Source organism: Vigna radiata, chromosome 11 (assembly GCF_000741045.1).
Source record: "Vigna radiata var. radiata cultivar VC1973A chromosome 11, Vradiata_ver6, whole genome shotgun sequence".
Taxonomy (NCBI): Eukaryota; Viridiplantae; Streptophyta; class Magnoliopsida; order Fabales; family Fabaceae; genus Vigna; species Vigna radiata.
The window spans coordinates 5,026,102-5,046,729 of NC_028361.1; the positions used below are offsets into that span (position 1 = coordinate 5,026,102).

The following is a 20,628-nucleotide window of genomic DNA, read 5'->3' on the forward strand; positions in this document are numbered from 1 at the left end:
TCTAAATCTTTAACAAATAACTTTTTTTTTTATATTTTAAGTATTTAATAATATTTTTATATTATTTATCTAATAAATTAAATATTTTATTCAAGTTATTTGAGTCAAACATGTCGGTGAGTTAAAACATAATATAATGTTAAAAATTATAGATATTATATGTAAAAAAAAGATACATGTATATAAATATTTTTCTAGAAATTTAGAACAAAATTTTACCATTTATATATTCAACAACGAAAATAAGATTGAATTAAACTTATTTAAGAAAATATATTCAAATTTAAGTCATGTAAATGCTCAATTAATGAGATATATAAATGCTCCGTTAATGTAGAGAGAGAAAGAGAAAGATTGTTAATAGTGGAGTGTAGGGTATTTTTGGAATAAAATAAAATAGTGAGAAGGTATAGAATATTTTTAAAATAAATTAAATTAATAGGGAGTTACAGGTCTCACTTGGGGAGGTGTAGGGAGCAACACCAGATAGTTCATAATTCACGATTTACTAGATACCGGATAGACACATCCCTCTCCTGGAGGGTATAATACTAATAAAGTCAACCAAACATAATCAAACTAAATACTATTCACACCTCCCTTTTCATCACTTACACATCAATATTTATATAAAGACAATATCAATTTCTATAATATTTTGATAATCACAACTCAACCCCAAATAATAGCTCATTATTACTTTAATTAATCATTAAAATCTTATTACTTCTCTTTTTAGCAATAAATTATTGAATCCCATATTTTAATTTTTAATTAAAACAACTTTTAAATAATTTAAAATCTCACATTATTTCCTTTACCAAACCGACTTACCTTTATTCCTAATTAAATTATTAATAAACTTTAAATTTCAATTTCCTTTTTAATTAATTTCATTAATCCTATTAGCAAATTTCCTTTTTAATTACTTTTAGAAAGACACCGCGACTCCTTGGCAGCCCGCCTAGCACCTTCATTGAAGCCACTTACGTTTCCGGCAACAACTTGTAACGCCCCGGCAACTTACAGGAACTGCTGACTGCCTCCACACATCAACACGAGGAGAAAACTTCCCGGAAGGTCACCCATCCCATAATTACTCTAGGCTAAGCACGCTTAACCATGGAGTTCTTATGAGTTAGGCCACCGAAAAGCAAATGCATTTATTGATATGAGTAGCCAAATTAATTCCTTTAAGCTATCCTTCAATTGTATAGTCCCATACCTATACAGTCTCTAGATCCCTCTCATTCCGGTGTATGTTCAATTCGTCCACGTGCCCCTTCCACTGGAAGCCTGCCAGGAGCCGCTCAAGCCTCTTGCACCGACGATCACTCCCCGCCCTCGTCAGTGCCCGGGTGTCACACTAAATTTCTGTTCGTTGGAATTGATTGCAATGGCTGACAATTTACGTAATTTTTCCTATTCAATATAAGTTCTGTTCATATGCTTTTCTTGTTTTACTTGTGATTATACGGAAGTATGATATATTTAATATATTCAAATTATACTGGGAAGTAAATTTGAGTATGAACGTAAGAAAAGCAACCAGAAGGAACGATGGTAGGAATAGTTTCAATTCTTCTGGCCATTTATAAACATCAGGTCTTAATGCAAAGATTATGTTTAATTACTTAAGGAATTAATAATTGAGCATAATTCTTTAGAACTTGTTTTAAGGGATTAAACCAAGATACTGTGATATTAATGTTTGAACGCAAATTATATTGTTCAGAATAGTTACTATAATGGTAGCCATGAAGTCAATTCCAACTAATCCAACTTTAATTTTCAAATTTTAATATTCTGTTAAATTCTTACTTTCAATTCACTGAATCAGATTATCATTTGTTGTCAAATTGATTTTGATAAATAATATCAAATTGAATAACGTAACACAAATACCCTTGGAAGAATGATACTCTTAACTTTATTACTGTATTACTTGTAACGATTTGGTATACTTATTAAAAAGTTATCAAGGAAGAAAAATCAAAAAAATGCTAATTAGCATTTTTCTTGTAATATCTACCTATATTAAGGTAAAAAAATATAAGATATATTTTAAAAGTGTTGGGTATTTAAGTACTTATCCAAATTTTGAATTTCGATTACTCAGTTTGATTGAATGAGCATTAGAAAGAATGATGACACCGCAGTAATATAAAATATGCATTTTAAATTTGGTAGAATTTATATATAATTGAATTTAAAAGTTCAGAACTTATTCATTAATGTTGTTCATTATATATTTAAGTAAATATTTAGTTCGACCTTGGATTGTTTTTGTGCTTATGTTATATTGTGTGTGTACAGAATGTGCATTTTTTTTTATATTTCATTTAAATGAGAAAATTTTATTTATCAATATCTCCTTCAAATAACCTATCACTTAAGTGGTGAAATTTATTATTGACTAAAAGAAACTTTTATTTTGAGAGAAAAAAAGCTTTTTGTTTAAGAAAAGAGACTCATCATCACTTGAATAACCTCTAAACACTTAAGCGAAATTTTTTCAATATAAAAAATAGATGATATAATTTTTGTCTCATTTACAGTTGATTTTTCATGTGAACAATTACATCACTGTTGCATGTTTAGGTGAAGTAAGAAATTAATTAGCCAGTAATCAATTCCTTAATATTTGTATATTGTTTCAGTGATTTATTTGAATATTATATGTGAATATATAAACATTAAGAAAAATAATTTCCAAAATGGTTATAGTTCCAAATTTTGCAAGTTTATCAAAACATGTATAAAATGATAATTAAAAAACTCAACCCTGCAAAATTTATACATACCATACGGTCCTCACAATATTCAATTCGCATTAAAAATATAATTTATGTTACATCAATATTTACAAGTAACTAGCACCAATTAACATGGAAACAACTTAATCATTCACATTTCTTATTTGTATCTATATTATGATTGTTACAGTATTGCAAAAGTTAAACGTTGATTTACAACTTTATATTTTTATTAATTGACAAATGATAAGTTTTATTTAGTAACGTTAAATTATTTTAATTGTTAACGTTAACATTTTTTTTTATGATTTTTAATTTTTTTCATCTAATTAATTTCTTTTTAATTCTATAAATAGAGAGTTCTTATTTCATTCTAAGAAAAAAAAATCAATTTTTCTCATTTTTTTCTTTTTGAGTTTCATTTTTTAGTTATTTTTTTCTTTTAAACATATTATGGTTATTCTAGTTCTGATATCCTTAAAAATATTCTGAAATTTTTTTATTATATCTTAAGGACTTGCGCAACACATCATGCATATAAATTCTTAAGGATAATAACTCTACACGTCTCATAAAATACTGTTTTATTACTTTTTTACAACAATAATTAACAATAAAATATAATTAATTATTATATATACTATTATATTATTCATTGTACTATGTAGTCTTTTCTATATACTCTCGTAATCTAACTTAATATAAGGGTATCTTATATGAAAATACCTTGTATTTTCTTTCTTAAATATCATAATTTAACTTATCTTATTGCTATAAAGAATAAAATGGGCTGAGGGTGCTTTAAGAAGTCAAACTTAATGCACAACCACATCATTAGCACTTAAAACTAATAAAGTTTCGTATTTTATCAAATAATCACAATGTGAACATAAGAAAAAATAAAATCAAAAGCTAAGAAAATGAAATAAACTTATTATAAAAAAATGTTTGTTGTTAATTAACCCCTAACTCGTGGCTTTAATAAAAAAAAAAGGGATATACTATCACTCGAGCAATCTTAAAGAGAAAATTGACTTTACAGAGAAATCGTGGTTTATAAAAATGAGAAATAAATATATTTTAGTTTTTATGTGTAACCTTTTAAACTTAAAACACATGTTTCCTTTTTTTTAATAGTGAACAAGGGAAGAAAAAGTACAATGTATAAGGACATCAAGATAATATGAGCAAAAAATAAAATAAATGAAGGAAAATTGACAAAATAACGTTAATGAAAAAAAAATATAAAAATATAAGTTGTCTTGTTTGCTAATTTTAATATTTATTGTAGTTGTCAACTTAGTTGTTGATTATTTGATTAAAGTTGAATTAAATTTCAAGTCCTCTGTAAAACTGAATTGCAAAATTGTACATTTGTAGTTAAATTTTTATTAATTTTCTTTTGTCTATTGGACAATTACATTTTTTATAATTTTTAATTGAGTTTTATATTTTTTTATCTTCTTTTTCGCATGTTATGTAATTAATAAAAAATGAAAAATTAAATAATATAACTCTTTGAATATTAATAGACATACAAAATTTATTAAAAATATTTAGATTTATGAGAAAATTAAAATTTAATTAAATACTTTATTAATTAGTTATTATTAAGGAAACAAATTAAATAATGTGTGAAGAGAATGAGTTACAGAGGCAAGACTTAAAATTAGGTTTTAGATTGATGGACCTTTAACAATATCTTCCATCCTATGCAAAGCCGCAAAATTCTCTTTTTTTTTTTTCTTTGTTAATTTCTGCATTCTCTCCTTTCTCAGTGTTTCTTTCAATTCCATTTTTCACAAGAGATTTCATCCTTCAGTTAGCACAAACAAAAACAAACTGAAGAATTTCAGTTTCAGTAAGTTATTTTTATGATTTTCTGCTTATGATTGCATGTCATAGTTATGAATTAGAAGAAAATTTAAATTATGACCTAAGTTTGATCCTTTGAGTTATTAATTACGATTAGGGTTTTTTCATTTTAAGGATGTTGATTTTCATCTTGGTCAAGAGATAAATTTTGCAGAACACATAGCAGACGGAACATTGAGGTAAGAACAATCAATGAATCTCTCTCTGTTTTTCATTTTCTGTTAATTATATAATAATGCTTTTTTATTCACTTAATATGTATAAATTGCATAACATACGTTATTTCTATTCACTGACGTATAGAAAAAAAAAAGTCATTCACTGCATCATATAAAAAAAAATAATAAAGAAAAACAAACACGATCTTATTTATGAATATTTAACAAATTTAAATATTTACCAATATACATATTCAATGTAGTTTATTTTCAATTTAGTTTGTTTAAAATACGGATTTTATATTTATAGAAAATTTTGAATATTTGAATAATAACTGTTTATCAACGCTGATAATTATTAAAACGAATTTAAAAAAATTGTAAAAAATTTACCCAATTACTGTATATACTACTCATTTTGTGTTTAAAATCTTATTTTAAAAAAAATTATGTCCCGTTATTCTTTAGATTGATTTCAATTTTTTTCCTCTCAAATAAAAATGAATTTTAATAATAAATTTTAAATTTGATATTCATTGTCTTGTACAATATCAGATGCAAGATTTATACACAAATTTTCAATTCACTATTTCATTTATTTAGTATAAAAAAGTTAATTTAATTCATCTTGATGTATAAAATATACAGTAAATTCACAGCATTTAAATTTATCCTGTGTAGTAAATAAATCAAACGTTACACTCACATTTTAGTACATACTTTAATATGTTACTTTAAATGTTCTATAAAAAAACAATAATTATGATCAGGAATTAATTATCTATATATTCCTAAAACTATTATATTTTACATTATCATTATTTATGTTTGATATAATTTTACTTATTTTTTTTATATATATATATATATATATATATATATATATAATATTTGCCGATAAATAATACACAATGATGTGGAAGTGGTCCACTATCCATCGCGAGTGGATGCCCTCAACTAATCAAAATAAATGTAACGGCAGATATACAATACGACATCGTTTGATTTGCGGTGGGCATAATAGTTAGAGACAAAGTCAAAGTATGTTTTATTTTTTTATTTTTTATTTTTTTTGCAAATTGCATCTTTTTGGCGTGACCTTTCTCTCTAACCGAAAACTCAGGCAATTACTGTTCGCATCTCGATGCCCACCATGCCAATCTTACCCTTCCGCATTCAAATCTTATTTTTGATTTTTCCAATATTATTAATAATGCTTTTAGGGTAAAGGATAGATATGGAAATTAAAAAATAAAATTATAAATGATAAAATATAAAAAAAGAGAAAATAGAAAAATAAAATGGAACTAGGAAGATGAAGAGACGTGTGTGGTACACACTCCCGTGAGCGTTGGATGCAGAAAGAAAGCTCATAAAACCCTTTAACCAACCCAGTCCCTATCCCTATTCCTATTTCAATTGCCATATAGGACCCAATTTTTTTGTAACCCCACACTGAAATGTCTTTTTTTCTCCTATTTTCCAATATTTAAAAAATGAATATTAAAAATGATTTAATTTGGGCACGGGGAGCTCATCTGGTGTTTGATGGAATGTCTAAAACCTAGAGGCGCACTTGGTATATAGAAATATATATATAATTATGAAATATGCATAGCATCTATCTATTCTATCTATGAATCACTAAGCAGTAGGCCGAGTGAGTGTGGGAGGCATCGATTAGGGAAAAAGAGGCACAACATTTTTCACATAAAAAAACGAAAGCCATTTTCACCCACCCATCATCCAACCACCACCACCTCTCTAATAGACCCAGCAAAATACTGACCCTGACCTTCGTGCGTAAACTTCCCCCACTCTTATTTTTAAGGTACATTACCACTACCCCTTTTTCCTACCTTCATTTTTTTTTCTTAATTTTCGCTTAGCCAATGTTATTTCTATTCTTTTTAATGTCACATATTTTCCAGTCAATTTGGTTATGGTGTCTGACCTAGCTCATCATCCCTTATATGCATATATTTTGTGTCTACCTTTTATATTATATACCAAAAAAAATTATAAAATTTCTCTATAGGTAACAGAAAAATACGTACTAGTAATGGCAGGAGGCAAGATCTTAACCCTTTTCGTTCAACGTTTTAAGCAGCACCTCTATTTAGTCCAGGGTATAATTGATTTATGTCCGGTTTTTCTTTTACGATTCTGCACATCTTATTCGTTCTTGAGGCATGCACTTACATTACATGCTCATCATCTTAATAGAGCATAGACTATGGATTTTGATTAGGGTTTATCATCATGTTACCAGCGTGCCCACAATAATAATGCAGGGATTTAGGCCAATTTCACTATTGGGTTTTCGTCATTAAGGGTTTTGGTGGCGAATGTGATTTCATAAAGATCTTGACCTTAATCGGGTTTTGTGCCTGTTAATCCTGAGAACTTTAAAAGCTTTGTTCGCACGATTTTTTTTTTTACTGGTGCGATTTACACCTGTGATCATTTCATTCCTACCCTAACCGGTGGAATAAAATTTTAAAAGTAAAATAAAATTTTGGGTGGGGGTTTAAGGGTTGAGCTTGGAGAGATGAACTCAGATATAAATGATGCTAGGCATAGCTCTCTGCTTTGATTATCGTAAATGGCATCACAAAATCCCTCTCTTTGCTTGGATTTGTTATGGGAATCTTACTTTCCTTCAGCCTGAAATTCCATTAAGCAAGAATTAATTTCTTTAATGCTGATAAAGTACGAATCTATCTGAACTCAACATATTAACTTGGAATCCTGCAGTATTTTTGCAGTGTGAGTATTAATTCAAATTTCCTTAAGAAATAATTCGCTAAGGAGTTAGTTGTCTTTTCAAATTTCATTCATAAATAATGCCAATTTTTTAAACGATGCTTAACTTATTAAATCCTGTTATTTATGAGACGAATTTTGTCATTGGGGGGCTTAATCAGGAAATCGTGGATTCTCCTTCTAGTTTACATCGAACAGATTGAAGCAGGGGTTGGATATGCCGAATCAGAAAGTTGGGTTGCCAACCCCTACAGCCCGAGAGTTGGGGAGGATAGTGGACCATATTATGTTATTTACACAGAGTTTATGCTGTTATTCTTATTATGATTCATTGCATTTAAGTTTTTTTGGATGATGATAAAACTTATTTTTGAACTATTCTGCATAGTGTAATGTGTAACTGATTGTAACTTGTTCACTTTTTATTTTATGAACTCGTTAATGCCATTGCCTTGTGCAGTCTTAGAAAGAATCCATAAACAAGAATTTTAATTGATGAACTAATAAATTTTAAAAGTACGTGCTACTAGTTACTTTACATGAAACTCCGTCAAGAAAATTAAATAATCTTGAATGATATTTAATTGAATATTTGAATTAAATGCTGACCAAATTGAGATGCATGTATTAAGCTCGATTTTTAAGTATTTGTGCTTCATATATTTAACATCAATGAAATTCTTAAAAATTAATTATTAAGAATTAAAAATGTTATGACTATGAGATGTTTTATTTTCTAGAGTGTAACCATGTTTTCGTTAAAAATGTTATTCATGGTCGACTATGGTTCACTATGCAAGGTGTTGTCTCAGTTCTGTGTCTGAGAATAGTTTACAGTTATATTAGATGCACTATTTACTTTATCTATTTACTGATTTGTCTTGAGGTCATGCTCTGTTGTTAATGGTTATTCAGGAATACAATGAAGTGCCTTAATTTTCTTTTGGATTTCAAATAATCATGCTACTCTTTGCTAGAATTAGGGATATTAAGAATAGATAATTATGCACATACATGATCACTGGATATTCAATTCCTTAATGCCCTATTAGGACTACAGAAATTTGATTCTTCTTCAAACCTACGAATCTTTTGGGATGGCCCCTGATTTTAGTACGAGGTAACAAGGTTGTCTGAACTCTGATAAAAAAACAAGGCTTATTTATTTATTCCTGAATAGACATCAGCAACAGAAATTAACATGTATAAAGACTCGGCAATGGGTTAAACTAATAATTAAAGATTAATAGTGTTAAACTTGCATTATTCGCAAGGTCATTATGTCCCTGGTTCTAGTATGGACTACAATGGAGTAGCAAGGCTATGATGGAGGTAAATGGCATTTTTATTAACCTCTAGAAATATGTTAATAGGTGAAACTAATAATTACGGATTTAATATAATTCTTGTTGAAGTTAAAGGGAATGAGCGCTACTACCAAAATTCTAATTCCTATGAAAACTAAATGCGTTCTTGCCAAGGTAATGATGGTTCTTGTCTTCCTGATTCTTCTATGTTGTAGCAAGTATATTTGAACTTTGATAGGAAATAAGGCATTTTGATTTATGCTCTGCTGAATAGATCTCAGAATCCAGATTCCAATAGGTTAAATGAATAGTTGAGTCTGATAAATAAGCATAACATTCTAGTCTGCAGTCGACATTTTCCTTGAAATGGTTATACTAACACAGATTCAATGCTTCATTGCTTCCAATTTATTAATGTAAAAATTTAAAAGGGAAAGTTGATATGGTAATTCTATTTTTGGCTCTATCATGATTATATCTCATTATTTGTATTTTGAAATCATTGAAACTCCTAAAATGGATCTTCATAAACTCTAACTGTTTGTTGATTACTTTCTGTTTCTTGGAACTTTTGACTAATCCAGATGAGTTTTAGTTTTGTTTTCTTCTTTTCAAAAGGACATATATGGTGTTTTTATAAATTCTACAACATATTGTCTGAACACATAAATTTTCTGTAATATCCTTCAAGGTGTGAGGGCGCTCCTTGGTGCAACTAAGATTTCTGTATTCTCATAAGTAGAGTCTAGTTGTTGAAAGTAGTACCATTTTCTGTGCGTGCAGTGCGGGGTAAGGTTATGTACTTCTATAGATCTTAGATAACAAAGTGGTGGGAGCTTTGTGATTGAGCTACCTTTTGCTTTTTGATTCTATTTATTTATTTTAAATTTGACGTGCTGCCATGAAGTTTGTATATAATTTATTCCTCTTATTTTGAACTTTTTTTGTAAATTACCATGGCTAAAACTTCATTTTCTGACTTTTTCACTGAATCTTCTTTACTTTAACAGAGTGGTGAGATACAGAGTCATCAGGCATAGCATGCAAAATATCTTATACAAAACTCTACCCTAGAAATAGTCTCATGGAAGTGCTTTGTTCTGGTGTTCAATATGCTGGGGAGTCTGATTGTGCTCAGCAGAGTTCAGGAACTGCTTTTGTATATCAAGAAGAAACTAATTGTGCAGAAAGTGGTGGGCAAGACAAACTGGTAGCTGGTCTGCTGAACGAATCATCACATAAAATGCAAGGGCCTCAAATAGAAAGGCAAGGTGGTTTGTCAACTAATTCAGATTGCCAATGCATTGGAGCTTCATGTTGTGACTGTCAAGTGGATGATCAAAATGAATATTGTGGTTTCCATGATTTTGAAGAAGACATTATGAATGAACCTTGTTTAACATCTGACAACTCTATCTCTGTTGTTGATACAATTGAAAGTGAATCACCAAACAACAGTCGGGAAGGAGACTTGTCATGTTCTGAACCCAAGTGGCTTGAGGGGGATGGATCAGTGGCATTGTGGGTCAAGGTAAGCATTATTCTTTTCTGATGAATGATACGATTATTTCTATGTTTAAGAAACTAGTAATTCACTACTCTAACTTATCTTGAATGCTTGATCATGAGAAATTATTTATGAATATCTTTGGTCACATTGTGTTTCTGTCTGTAACCTCCTCAATCGTGTTCCATGATTCTTTAAGAAAATTGTAGGATTTACACTCTGTTAAAAGATGGAAAATGAGAAATGCAAGCCTTGCTGATTATTTTGTGACTTCTCCATCTTTTTTAGTGGAGGGGGAAGTGGCAGGCTGGTATCCGGTGTGCAAGGGCTGACTGGCCGTTATCAACGTTGAAAGCAAAACCAACACATGAAAGAAAGAAATACTTTGTTATATTCTTTCCACACACAAGGATTTATTCTTGGGCAGACATGCTGCTCGTTAGATCAATTAACGACTTTCCCCATCCCATTGCATATAAGACTCATCAGGTGGGACTCAAAATGGTTAAAGACTTAACTGTAGCACGGCGGTTTATTATGCGAAAGCTGGTTGTTGGCATGCTGAACATGGTCGACCAGTTTCCTTTTAATGTATGCAATGATGGTGACACTATTTCCTTTTTTCCGCTCCTTTTCTTGCAGTTTCTGTTTTTTTTTTTCTCTATCTTATATATATATATATATATATATATATATCCACACACACATATACATACATATTCATTCACTTTTTAACTGGAGGTTTGTTTCAATGCATACAGGCTTTGACAGAAACTGCTCGTGATATGAAGGTCTGGAAGGAGTTTGCCATGGAGGCTTCTCGTTGTAATGGTTATTCTGATTTTGGGAGAATGCTTCTAAAGCTGCATAGTGTAAATTCCAATTCTTGTTGATAGTTTTTGGAGTAGGCTTGAACTTTATGACTGCTCAGTGCTTGTTTTATAAAATTACAGTTGTTAAGTATACTTGTATGTGTAGATGTTAACACGATCCGGCAATCAATACTGTTTTCTGACCCTAGGCATTGTTTTGCTAAAACTGTAAGGATTTGTATAATTACTAGGAAACTTAAATTTCTAAAATTTGTTTTGTCATAATGTTTGAACTCCCTGTAGCTATCTTTCTCCGCTGGTTTTATACACTGTGTCAGAATAAACAAAAAATTGAGTGTAAGATTTCAACTAGCATGATCAAGTGATAATATGCTTTGCAAGTTTGCCCATTATTATATATTTCAAGTCTATTAAAAAGTGAAAATTGGTAATATTTTGATCTTGAACTTTATGCACAAAAACATCAGTGTTGAACATTAATTGATAGGGTTGCAATGCATTGAAAGATGATTTAGTGGTTAAGATTTGGAGATATGTTGGACATTGAAAGAATGAGAACCAAACATTAATCATTCTTATGCTTATCTTTGGCATGTGAAGTTTAGGCTTTCGTATCTGCTTTATTCGTTCTGTATTTGTTAAAAATCTTTTGTACATGGTTTATAGGTCTCTTATTCTCTTATTCCGTGTTGTTTCTGCAAGCTTCTGATTATTTTTCTCAGATAGTAATGGTTCTTTTTATGGCATGTTAGAGGATACCGGACCATTTCTCTCCTCTCCTTTCTATGACATGCTGCATGTGTAGTACCTTAGTATCATGTCGTACAAACCAGTCATGAATTAATTTCTACATTGCTTGGTGTATCATGTATTTCATTATATCATCATGAAATAAGGAACATTTTAATTTTTTGCTTCTGTTCTTATATTGCCTTTTCTTACTCTCACTCTCTCTCTCTTCTCTCTCTGAAAGAGGGAGAACTTGACCTGGTTTTTCCTCAATAAAGTACATTATCCATTATTCTTTTTCCCTTTTATGATTTCATATTGTGTACTTGGCTTAGCATATTTACCTGTAATTGACAATTTTATCAAGTAAATTAATATTAGACTGGACTGATGGCTGCATTAGCAATACTTTTGAAGTTGAATGCTAATAATTATAGTACGCTTTGTATAGTCTCTGCAATTTATGTCGGTTGTATGTTATTGCTATAAAGTTTTATAAGTCCTAATTCATGATGCAACTATGGTTGCTTCCATGAATTATTGTCTATTATTTTCTTAGTGTGACCAATGAAGTTCAATGCATTTTTTTTTTGCTTACAGAGCATACTGCAGCACCATATAAATGTTGACTGGTTCCGGCATTCTTATACCTCTTGGACTGAAAGATGTCAGAGTGCCAATAGTGCTGACTCAGTGGAGCTACTGAAGGAGGTATTTTGTGATTCTGACTACCGATTCATATACTAGAATCCAGAAAGATGGATAATGTTCTTACTGCATGATCACTGTTGCAACTGGCATGCTCTTGCTCATAAAAGATGACACGAATAAAAAAGAATAGAATACTGCACTGCATATAATTTCAGAGTAGCTTAAGGATGTCTCAGGACTTTTCACTCACTTTTTATCTTCCTTTCTTTCATTAAGTGCATCTGATTAAATGACATTAAAGCTCAGCTGCTTAATCAGTCTATAACCCATATAATCAATGGAATAAGCAGAAATTGATCTAAAATGTTGTTGACATCATGAATTTATTAGTATTTTGTCCTTCTCTTGTTGCTGTCATAAACCAAAGTGAATATAGTGGAATTTAGACCTCTTACTATCGTTGAGTAATAGGATATGGTCGAGTTTAAGAGAGAAACATCTTTTTTTATCAAATAAGGACCCACCATGATTGGTTATAGTGTATGTCCCACCAACTATATCTAGCTTCTAACTTGTAACAAATAAAGAAAAGAAATTAATCTCTTCATCCTAACGAACCTGATACACTGTGCCCTATAAAAGATGTGATTAGATGATTTCAAATACAACTTTGATAATGTTCTGCTCTTTTGGTTTAAATAGAACTTTGTAAAATAAACTTACACTCCTTCAGATTATCTGCCATTTTACAAAATGATTTTTGTTTGATTTTATCTCTTTGAATAGAAGCCGAAAAGGAATAAATATTTTATTCCAATTTTATCCTACCCTTTTGTTATCTATTAGAAGGAATGAGGGTGAAGATTAATGAAGTGATAATGTTATGTTGGGTGTTTCGATAGAGGTTAATTTTGTTAGATACAGATATATTTTCCTCCTGTTAGGATTATTTAAGAATTTTTCTCAATAAGTATGACCTTGAATGATAAATATCATGAAATAGATGTAGTATCATGTTAGCAAAAATATGTAAAGAAGGCGTTGGATTTGAAGGGAGTGAAGTAGTAGTTTGTTTCATTCAGTAGTAGAATACCAAACGATTAGAAAAAGAACCTGGATTAGTACAAAGAGTGACTTGTCATTTAGTGATATCTGATATGTACTGACCAAGTGATTGTATACTGTCAATGTTCCTGTATGAATTCATTAAGAACCGGCAACATTTTTGTGACCAGTACAGGTAAGAACCGCTTAGGATTACTTCTGCATAATAGCTACTAGTCAAGCTATTTTCAGCACTTATTGCAAAGGCTTGTTTCCTATAGTTTCACTTTCTATTCTAGCTTATTAATAAGATCATTGAAATAATCATAAAATGCTTTGTCATAACTTAGTAGAGACAAATGCGAAATGGCCAAAGAAACAAAGGGAGGTTCACCTAACGGATAAAAGAGAATGCTGGTTCATCACTCTGCGATTTTAGAAAGAAATAGAACAATTAATTGATTCTGTTAGCATTCTTTTAATGTCTTTAATTACATTTCTTCAGTTTTTAAAATATTTAATACTGTTTCAGGTTCCTTATCTTTAGAATAATACTATCTACATGTATACCTTGTCAGTAACCAAAATATATCTAGATAAATGACTACAGTAAAAATAGATCCATGTAGTTTTGTTACTGTAAAAATATATACCTTGTCAGTAACCAAATTTTGATTACAAGCAACAATTAATGCTCATGCCCTGTTTAAACAGTTGCCAAATCTTTTTAGCCCAATATGTTTGATTGATTTTATACCTTATTCTTTTTCAGGAATTGTTTGATTCTATTTTGTGGAATGGGATCAATACTCTCTCTGATGCACCAGTGCAATCAACATTAAGTTCTGAATGGAAAACCTGGAAGCATGATGTAATGAAATGGTTTATGACACCACCTTCCTTATCGATCAGCAAAGACACACAGCAACAGAGTTATGATGATTTGTTCCCAGCAAACCTTCAGGTTTGTAGAAAAAGGGCCAAGCTTGAAGTTCGTCGTGCAGATACACATGCTTCACAAGTGGAAATCAAGGCTCAAACTGTTGCTCTTCAGGCTGACCCTGGCTTCTTTAAGAATCAGGGCATATTGAGCACATTAGCAGATGAGTCTTGCAAACAGGAAGGTGTTAGGGAGGTGTCTATGGCAGCTGATTCACCTGGTCATTTGGTCGATAAATGGAATGGAATTGTAGTTGAGAATACTGATCCGCATTTTTTGCATACCACACCTACAAAGGAAATGACTGTTGCAAAATCTGTAGAATCTGGTAGTAAGAATCGACAATGCATAGCTTATATTGAAGCAAAGGGAAGACAGTGTGTGAGATGGGCAAATGATGGTGATGTGTACTGTTGTGTACATCTATCTTCCCGATTTTTGGGGAGCTCAACGAAAACTGAAAAGCCTGTTCCACTTGATACTCCTATGTGTGAAGGTACTACTGTTCTGGGTACTAGATGTAAGCATCGTGCCCTACCTGGCTCTTTATTCTGTAAGAAACACCGGCCACATGCTGAAACAGAGCAGATCTCAAATATACCACAGAATACACTAAAGAGAAAACATGAAGAAAATTATACCGGTTCAGAGGGCATTCTCTCGAGAGACTTGGTATTAGTCAATGTTGAAAGTCCACTGCAAATGGATCCAGTGTCATCCATTGGTGGTGATTCCGTCTATGGAGAAAACAACTCTAATGAGAAGCCCATGCATTCTGAACATTATCATAATGCAATGGAGTCACTGCAGTGTATAGGTTCCCCTCCCTATGATAAGATGAATCCTTGCAGGGAAGGTCCTAAACGGTATTGCTTGTATTGTGAAAGTCACCTCCCTAGTTGGCTTAAGCGTGCAAGAAATGGGAAGAGTAGAATAGTATCAAAAGAAGTGTTCACAGAACTTTTGAGGGACTGCAACTCATGGGAGCAAAAGGTACATCTGCATAAAGCATGTGAACTTTTTTACAGGCTTCTTAAAAGCATTTTGTCATTAAGAAACCCTGTTCCTAAGGATGTCCAATTTCAGTGGGCTCTGACTGAAGCCTCTAAAGATTCTAGTGTAGGAGAGTTTTTTAAAAAGTTAGTTCACAGTGAAAAGGCCAGAATCAAATCATTATGGGGATTCAATGATGACATGGATATAACTTCTGTTATGGAAGAACCTCCTCTCTTGCCATCCACAAACGATGATTACTATGATAAGGAAAATGCCATTAAGTGTAAGCTATGCTCTGCAGAATTTCCTGATGACCAAGAGCTTGGTAACCATTGGATGGACAGTCATAAAAAGGAGGCACAGTGGCTATTTAGAGGCTATGCATGTGCCATTTGTCTGGATTCATTTACTAACAAGAAACTGTTGGAAACGCATGTTCAGGAGAGGCACCATGTGCAATTTGTTGAACAATGCATGCTTCTCCAATGCATCCCTTGTGGGAGTCATTTTGGAAATACCGAACAATTATGGCAGCATGTTTTATCAGTTCATCCTGTTGATTTTAAACCATCAAAAGCTCCTGAGCAGCAAACTTTATCTACTGGTGAAGATTCTCCAGTAAATCGTGATCAGGGTAATTCAGCCCCTTTGGAGAATAATTCTGAGAATACAGGTGGTTTTCGGAAATTTGTTTGCAGGTTTTGCGGGTTGAAATTTGATTTACTACCTGACCTAGGTCGACATCACCAAGCTGCTCATATGGGGCCTAATCTGGCCAGCAGTCGCCCTGCAAAGAGGGGAGTTCGATATTATGCTTACAGATTAAAATCTGGCAGACTTAGCCGCCCAAGATTTAAAAAAAGTTTGGCAGCAGCATCATACAGGCTTAGAAATAAGGCTAATGCTAATTTAAAGCGAAGCATTCAGGAAACAAATTCACATGGCACAGGGGGAATAACCGGGCAACCTCATGTTGCTGAAACAACAAACATTGGTAGATTGGCAGAACATCAATGCTCAGCTGTTTCAAAGATTTTGTTTTCAGAGATTCAGAAGACGAAACCTCGTCCAAACCATCTTGATATTTTATCAATCGCTCGCTCTGCTTGCTGCAAAGTTAGTCTTGTAGCATCATTGGAGGAGAAATATGGAATTCTTCCTGAAAAGCTCTATTTGAAGGCAGCAAAACTTTGCAGTGAGCATAATATTTTGGTAAGTTGGCATCGGGAGGGTTTTATTTGTCCTAGTGGTTGTAATGTATCAAAGGGTCAAGTTTTGCTCTCTCCTTTAGAGTCTCTTCCTAATAGTTCTGTAATGCCCAAATCTGGGAATTCAACTGATCCTACAAGTGACGAGTGGGAGGTGGATGAATTTCACTGCATCATCAATTCACGAACTTTAAAGTTAGGTTCACTGCAAAAAGCTGTAGTCTTGTGTGATGACATTAGCTTTGGGAAGGAATCAATTCCAGTGATTTGTGTGGTAGATCAAGAACTTGTGCATTCTCTTCATATCAATGGCTGTAATGGACAAAATATAAACCCTTCTCGGCCTTGGGAGAGCTTTACCTATGTTACAAAGCCAATGCTCGATCAATCCCTCATTCTTGATTCAGAGGTAGTTAACTGAGACTTAATTTGTTCTTTGATCAAATCCTAACTAAGAGGGATAATGAATCTAAAATAGATCACATGCTACTAAGTTCTTGTAAAATCCTTTTACTTGTAAAAACTATCTAGAGTCTGGCCTGGCATACGTAATGCCTTTTCTCTCTTTTAGAATTTAAGAAATAAATAGCGTACATTACCCCTTTTCTTTTAATTGATTTATAATATTCTTTACCTTATCTGTTTATTGGCAGAGTCTGCAACTGGGATGTGCCTGTCCATACACCACCTGCAGTCCTGAAACATGTGATCATGTTTACCTTTTCGGCAATGACTATGATGATGCAAAAGACATATTTGGGAAACCAATGCGTGGCAGGTTCCCATATGATGAGAATGGTCGAATAATCCTGGAGGTAATTTATTTTCATTTATTAAACTGTTCTATATAAAATCTGGAAGAATTACTTTTGCATCTGTTATGCTTTACATAGTGATGATATATCTAGCAATTGCTAAAATACTGAATAATTTTATCCCTTTCATTATTTCTTGAATGGTTTTGTTTTCTAATAGTATTATAGCTGCTTTGACTGTGTTGACTTAGCTCTACTAGCAATACCATGATATATGATCTTTCCTTATTTTTGAGACTTACGTACATGATATTTTTAAGCATCGTTATTACATGACTTTGCCTCAAGTTCCCTTCATAGATCATTGGCATACACAGAAAATTTCTGCCTTTTATTTATTTTCTATTTCTATTATTTATTAACAATATTTCATTTTATTCCATTATGGGGATTGTCCTAAAACAACTGCAGGAAGGTTATCTTGTCTATGAGTGTAATCAAATGTGCAGATGCAATAAATCCTGTCCAAATAGAGTATTGCAGAATGGTGTACGAGTCAAATTGGAAGTCTTTAAAACAGAGAAAAAGGTTACTCTTTTTTTATGAACCCAAACACTTCTCAAATCACAAGTCTTGCTATATTGACTTTTATGAGGCTGTGATTTGTAGGGATGGGCAGTAAGGGCTGGTGAAGCTATTCTACGTGGCACATTTGTGTGTGAATACATTGGAGAAGTTTTAGATATGAAAGAGGCACATGATAGGCGTAGAAGGTTTACGTTTTTTCAAGATATATTCTCTTTTAAATTAGTTGATGTTCCTAAACTTTATACTGACTCGGTCTATATCAACACCAGCTATGGCACAGAGCATTGCAGTTATTTCTACGACATTGATGCTCGTGTTAATGATATGAGCAGATTGATTGAAGGACAGGCTCAGTATGTAATTGATGCTACTAAATTTGGAAATGTTTCAAGATTCATCAATCATAGGTGAACATCTTGCTTCTTAACATTCTGTTTGACATGGTTTTGCTAGCAAAATGGTTAATTAATGGATTCTTTTTTGCTATACTAGCTGGTTTCAAATGGCAGCCGGTAAACTTTTATGATTTCCTTCCAAGGAATTTTCTTCAATCTAACTTGAATTACTAAACAGAAATTGATCTTGAATTAGTTTTTGGCGAGGCATGTTGCTTATTTCATTGTGAATGAATCCGTGCTACTTGCTATTATTTATTATGCTCTTAATTTGCTGTTAAGAATGTCCTAGATAGTCATTTTGTCATCAATATCATCATAATAATATGATGACTGTATTTCTGCTCCTTACAAATAGATGCATTGTAGGGGGACTAGTGCTCTTTTTGGCTAGTTGCTTTTAACATGGTGCTATTTGGACTCACGTTATTTCCTGGCAACAATTAACCACAGTAATGCACCAAAAATTTAACTATTATTTTTTTCTATCAATGATGATTTTGTTTAATTCAACTAAAGCCTAAACTTTTTGTGATTAGTAACTATACTACATTCTGATTTTTATGTACGTTAGGTTGGTTTTCTCTTACAATTTGTTGTTGTTGTTGTAGTTGTACCCCAAATCTGGTCAATCACCAAGTTCTTATAGAGAGCATGGATTCTGAACGTGCACATATCGGTTTTTATGCAAATCGGGATGTAAGTACTCTCCTATGTTGGACTATTTCCTTTAAAAGAATCCAATGTATATGATAATTTGACAATTTCTACTTGCAAATTCTTTTCTTGATTTGATATGTTATAAGAAACATTTATGTGAAGAGACCGTATCGTAGATATTGAAGGTCACATGACATCTCTAATAAAACGTTACCCTGCTTTTCTGATGAAAAGAAAAGGCCGGCTTATTGACAAATATGTTACAAGAAATGTGCTTTCTGTATCCCAATTGACGTGTGAATAATGGTATGCATGGATATAATGAACATTGCACTGCAATCCAAAGTTTGGTCCCTTGTTTGTGAAGAACATTCAGTCCTGCATGTTATCTTGTGAACAGTGGACACAGTTTTAGAAGCTTCTTTTGTATGCAATGGCTTACGTCTCGCTTTGTTATTTTTGACAGATTGCTTTAGGTGAAGAGCTAACATATGACTATCAGTACGAGCATGTGCTTAGTGAAGGATCTCCTTGCCTTTGCGAATCCTTGAAGTGTAGGGGGCGCCTTTATTAGAACCTGAATCTGTGCATTATTGCAACAATATTTTTAGATTGTCAATTTGGCAGACAAATTATATGCTCAACATAAAAGATTCCAATTTGGAACGGCCCAACCCGGAAGTGTTTATTTGATTTGATGTCTTCCAACAAATGAGGAAAAATCAATCACCTGGGGCAGGCAACTTATGAGGAATCATCTATAATTTACTCTGGCCGTCTCTGGTAATGTGACAGTATTCAAGTGATTTTTGCATTGATTGCCATGTACAATCGTTCTGTATCCCCTCTGGAAGAGTAGGCATGTTTTTGAAGCTTAGTGCACAATTGTTTCGTTTTCTCTTGCTTTATTTTCCAACATTTCACTCTAGTGCCTGATCTCATGAAATAATTTGGCAATTCCTCATTCCTTTTCTCCTTTCGTTACCCTTCCACCATCACCAAGAAAGGAAATCCCCAAAAGAAGTTCAGCGGAAAAAAAAATGGCTGTTATCAAAGCTGTCTGGATTGGCAATTGGTATTTTCTCCATTTTTATGACATGGTTCTTAATTTCTTTAGCAGTTTCAGGATTGTAAATATTTTAGCATTTAACTTATTCTCTTTTCCTTTTCATTGCTAAGTAACTTATTCATAGAAATAGATTCCTTGTAATTTGTGTCATTTAAATATAAATGTCTTATTTGATATAAATTTAATTATTGATGTAATTTATTTGTCGACAAATTAAAAACAAAAAATATCAGTCAATTTCAAACGTTCTTACAAAATTAAAACTATAATCATTTTACTTTATAATAGATGGAATACCTTTTATTGCCTGAACTCCTGAATAAACCAGCGTGTGCTTAATTATAAGTTAATATACACGTTATAACTAAATTCATATTATTGATAAATAAAG

The 20,628-nt window shown here is 32.0% G+C and overlaps 1 protein-coding gene across 2 annotated transcripts; it reads left to right on the forward strand.

Moving 5' to 3' along the window:
* The first annotated feature begins 6,404 nt into the window (after positions 1-6,404).
* Positions 6,405-20,339, forward strand: LOC106777678 (histone-lysine N-methyltransferase SUVR5). 2 transcript variants are annotated; one of them, XM_014665368.2, is made up of 12 exons: positions 6,405-6,620; positions 9,873-10,393; positions 10,658-10,960; positions 11,131-11,241; positions 12,532-12,642; positions 14,399-17,179; positions 17,424-17,585; positions 17,997-18,113; positions 18,195-18,298; positions 18,383-18,520; positions 19,120-19,207; positions 19,635-20,339. In XM_014665368.2, exons 2-12 carry the CDS (start codon positions 9,947-9,949, stop codon positions 19,740-19,742), a joined length of 4,470 nt encoding a protein of 1,489 aa, XP_014520854.1. In that variant the 5' UTR covers positions 6,405-6,620; positions 9,873-9,946; the 3' UTR covers positions 19,743-20,339. The 2 variants fall into 2 exon arrangements, with proteins under 2 accessions (XP_014520854.1, XP_014520855.1); XM_014665369.2 differs by lacking the exon at positions 6,405-6,620 and adding an exon at positions 6,712-6,918.
* Positions 20,340-20,628: the final 289 nt, after the last annotated feature.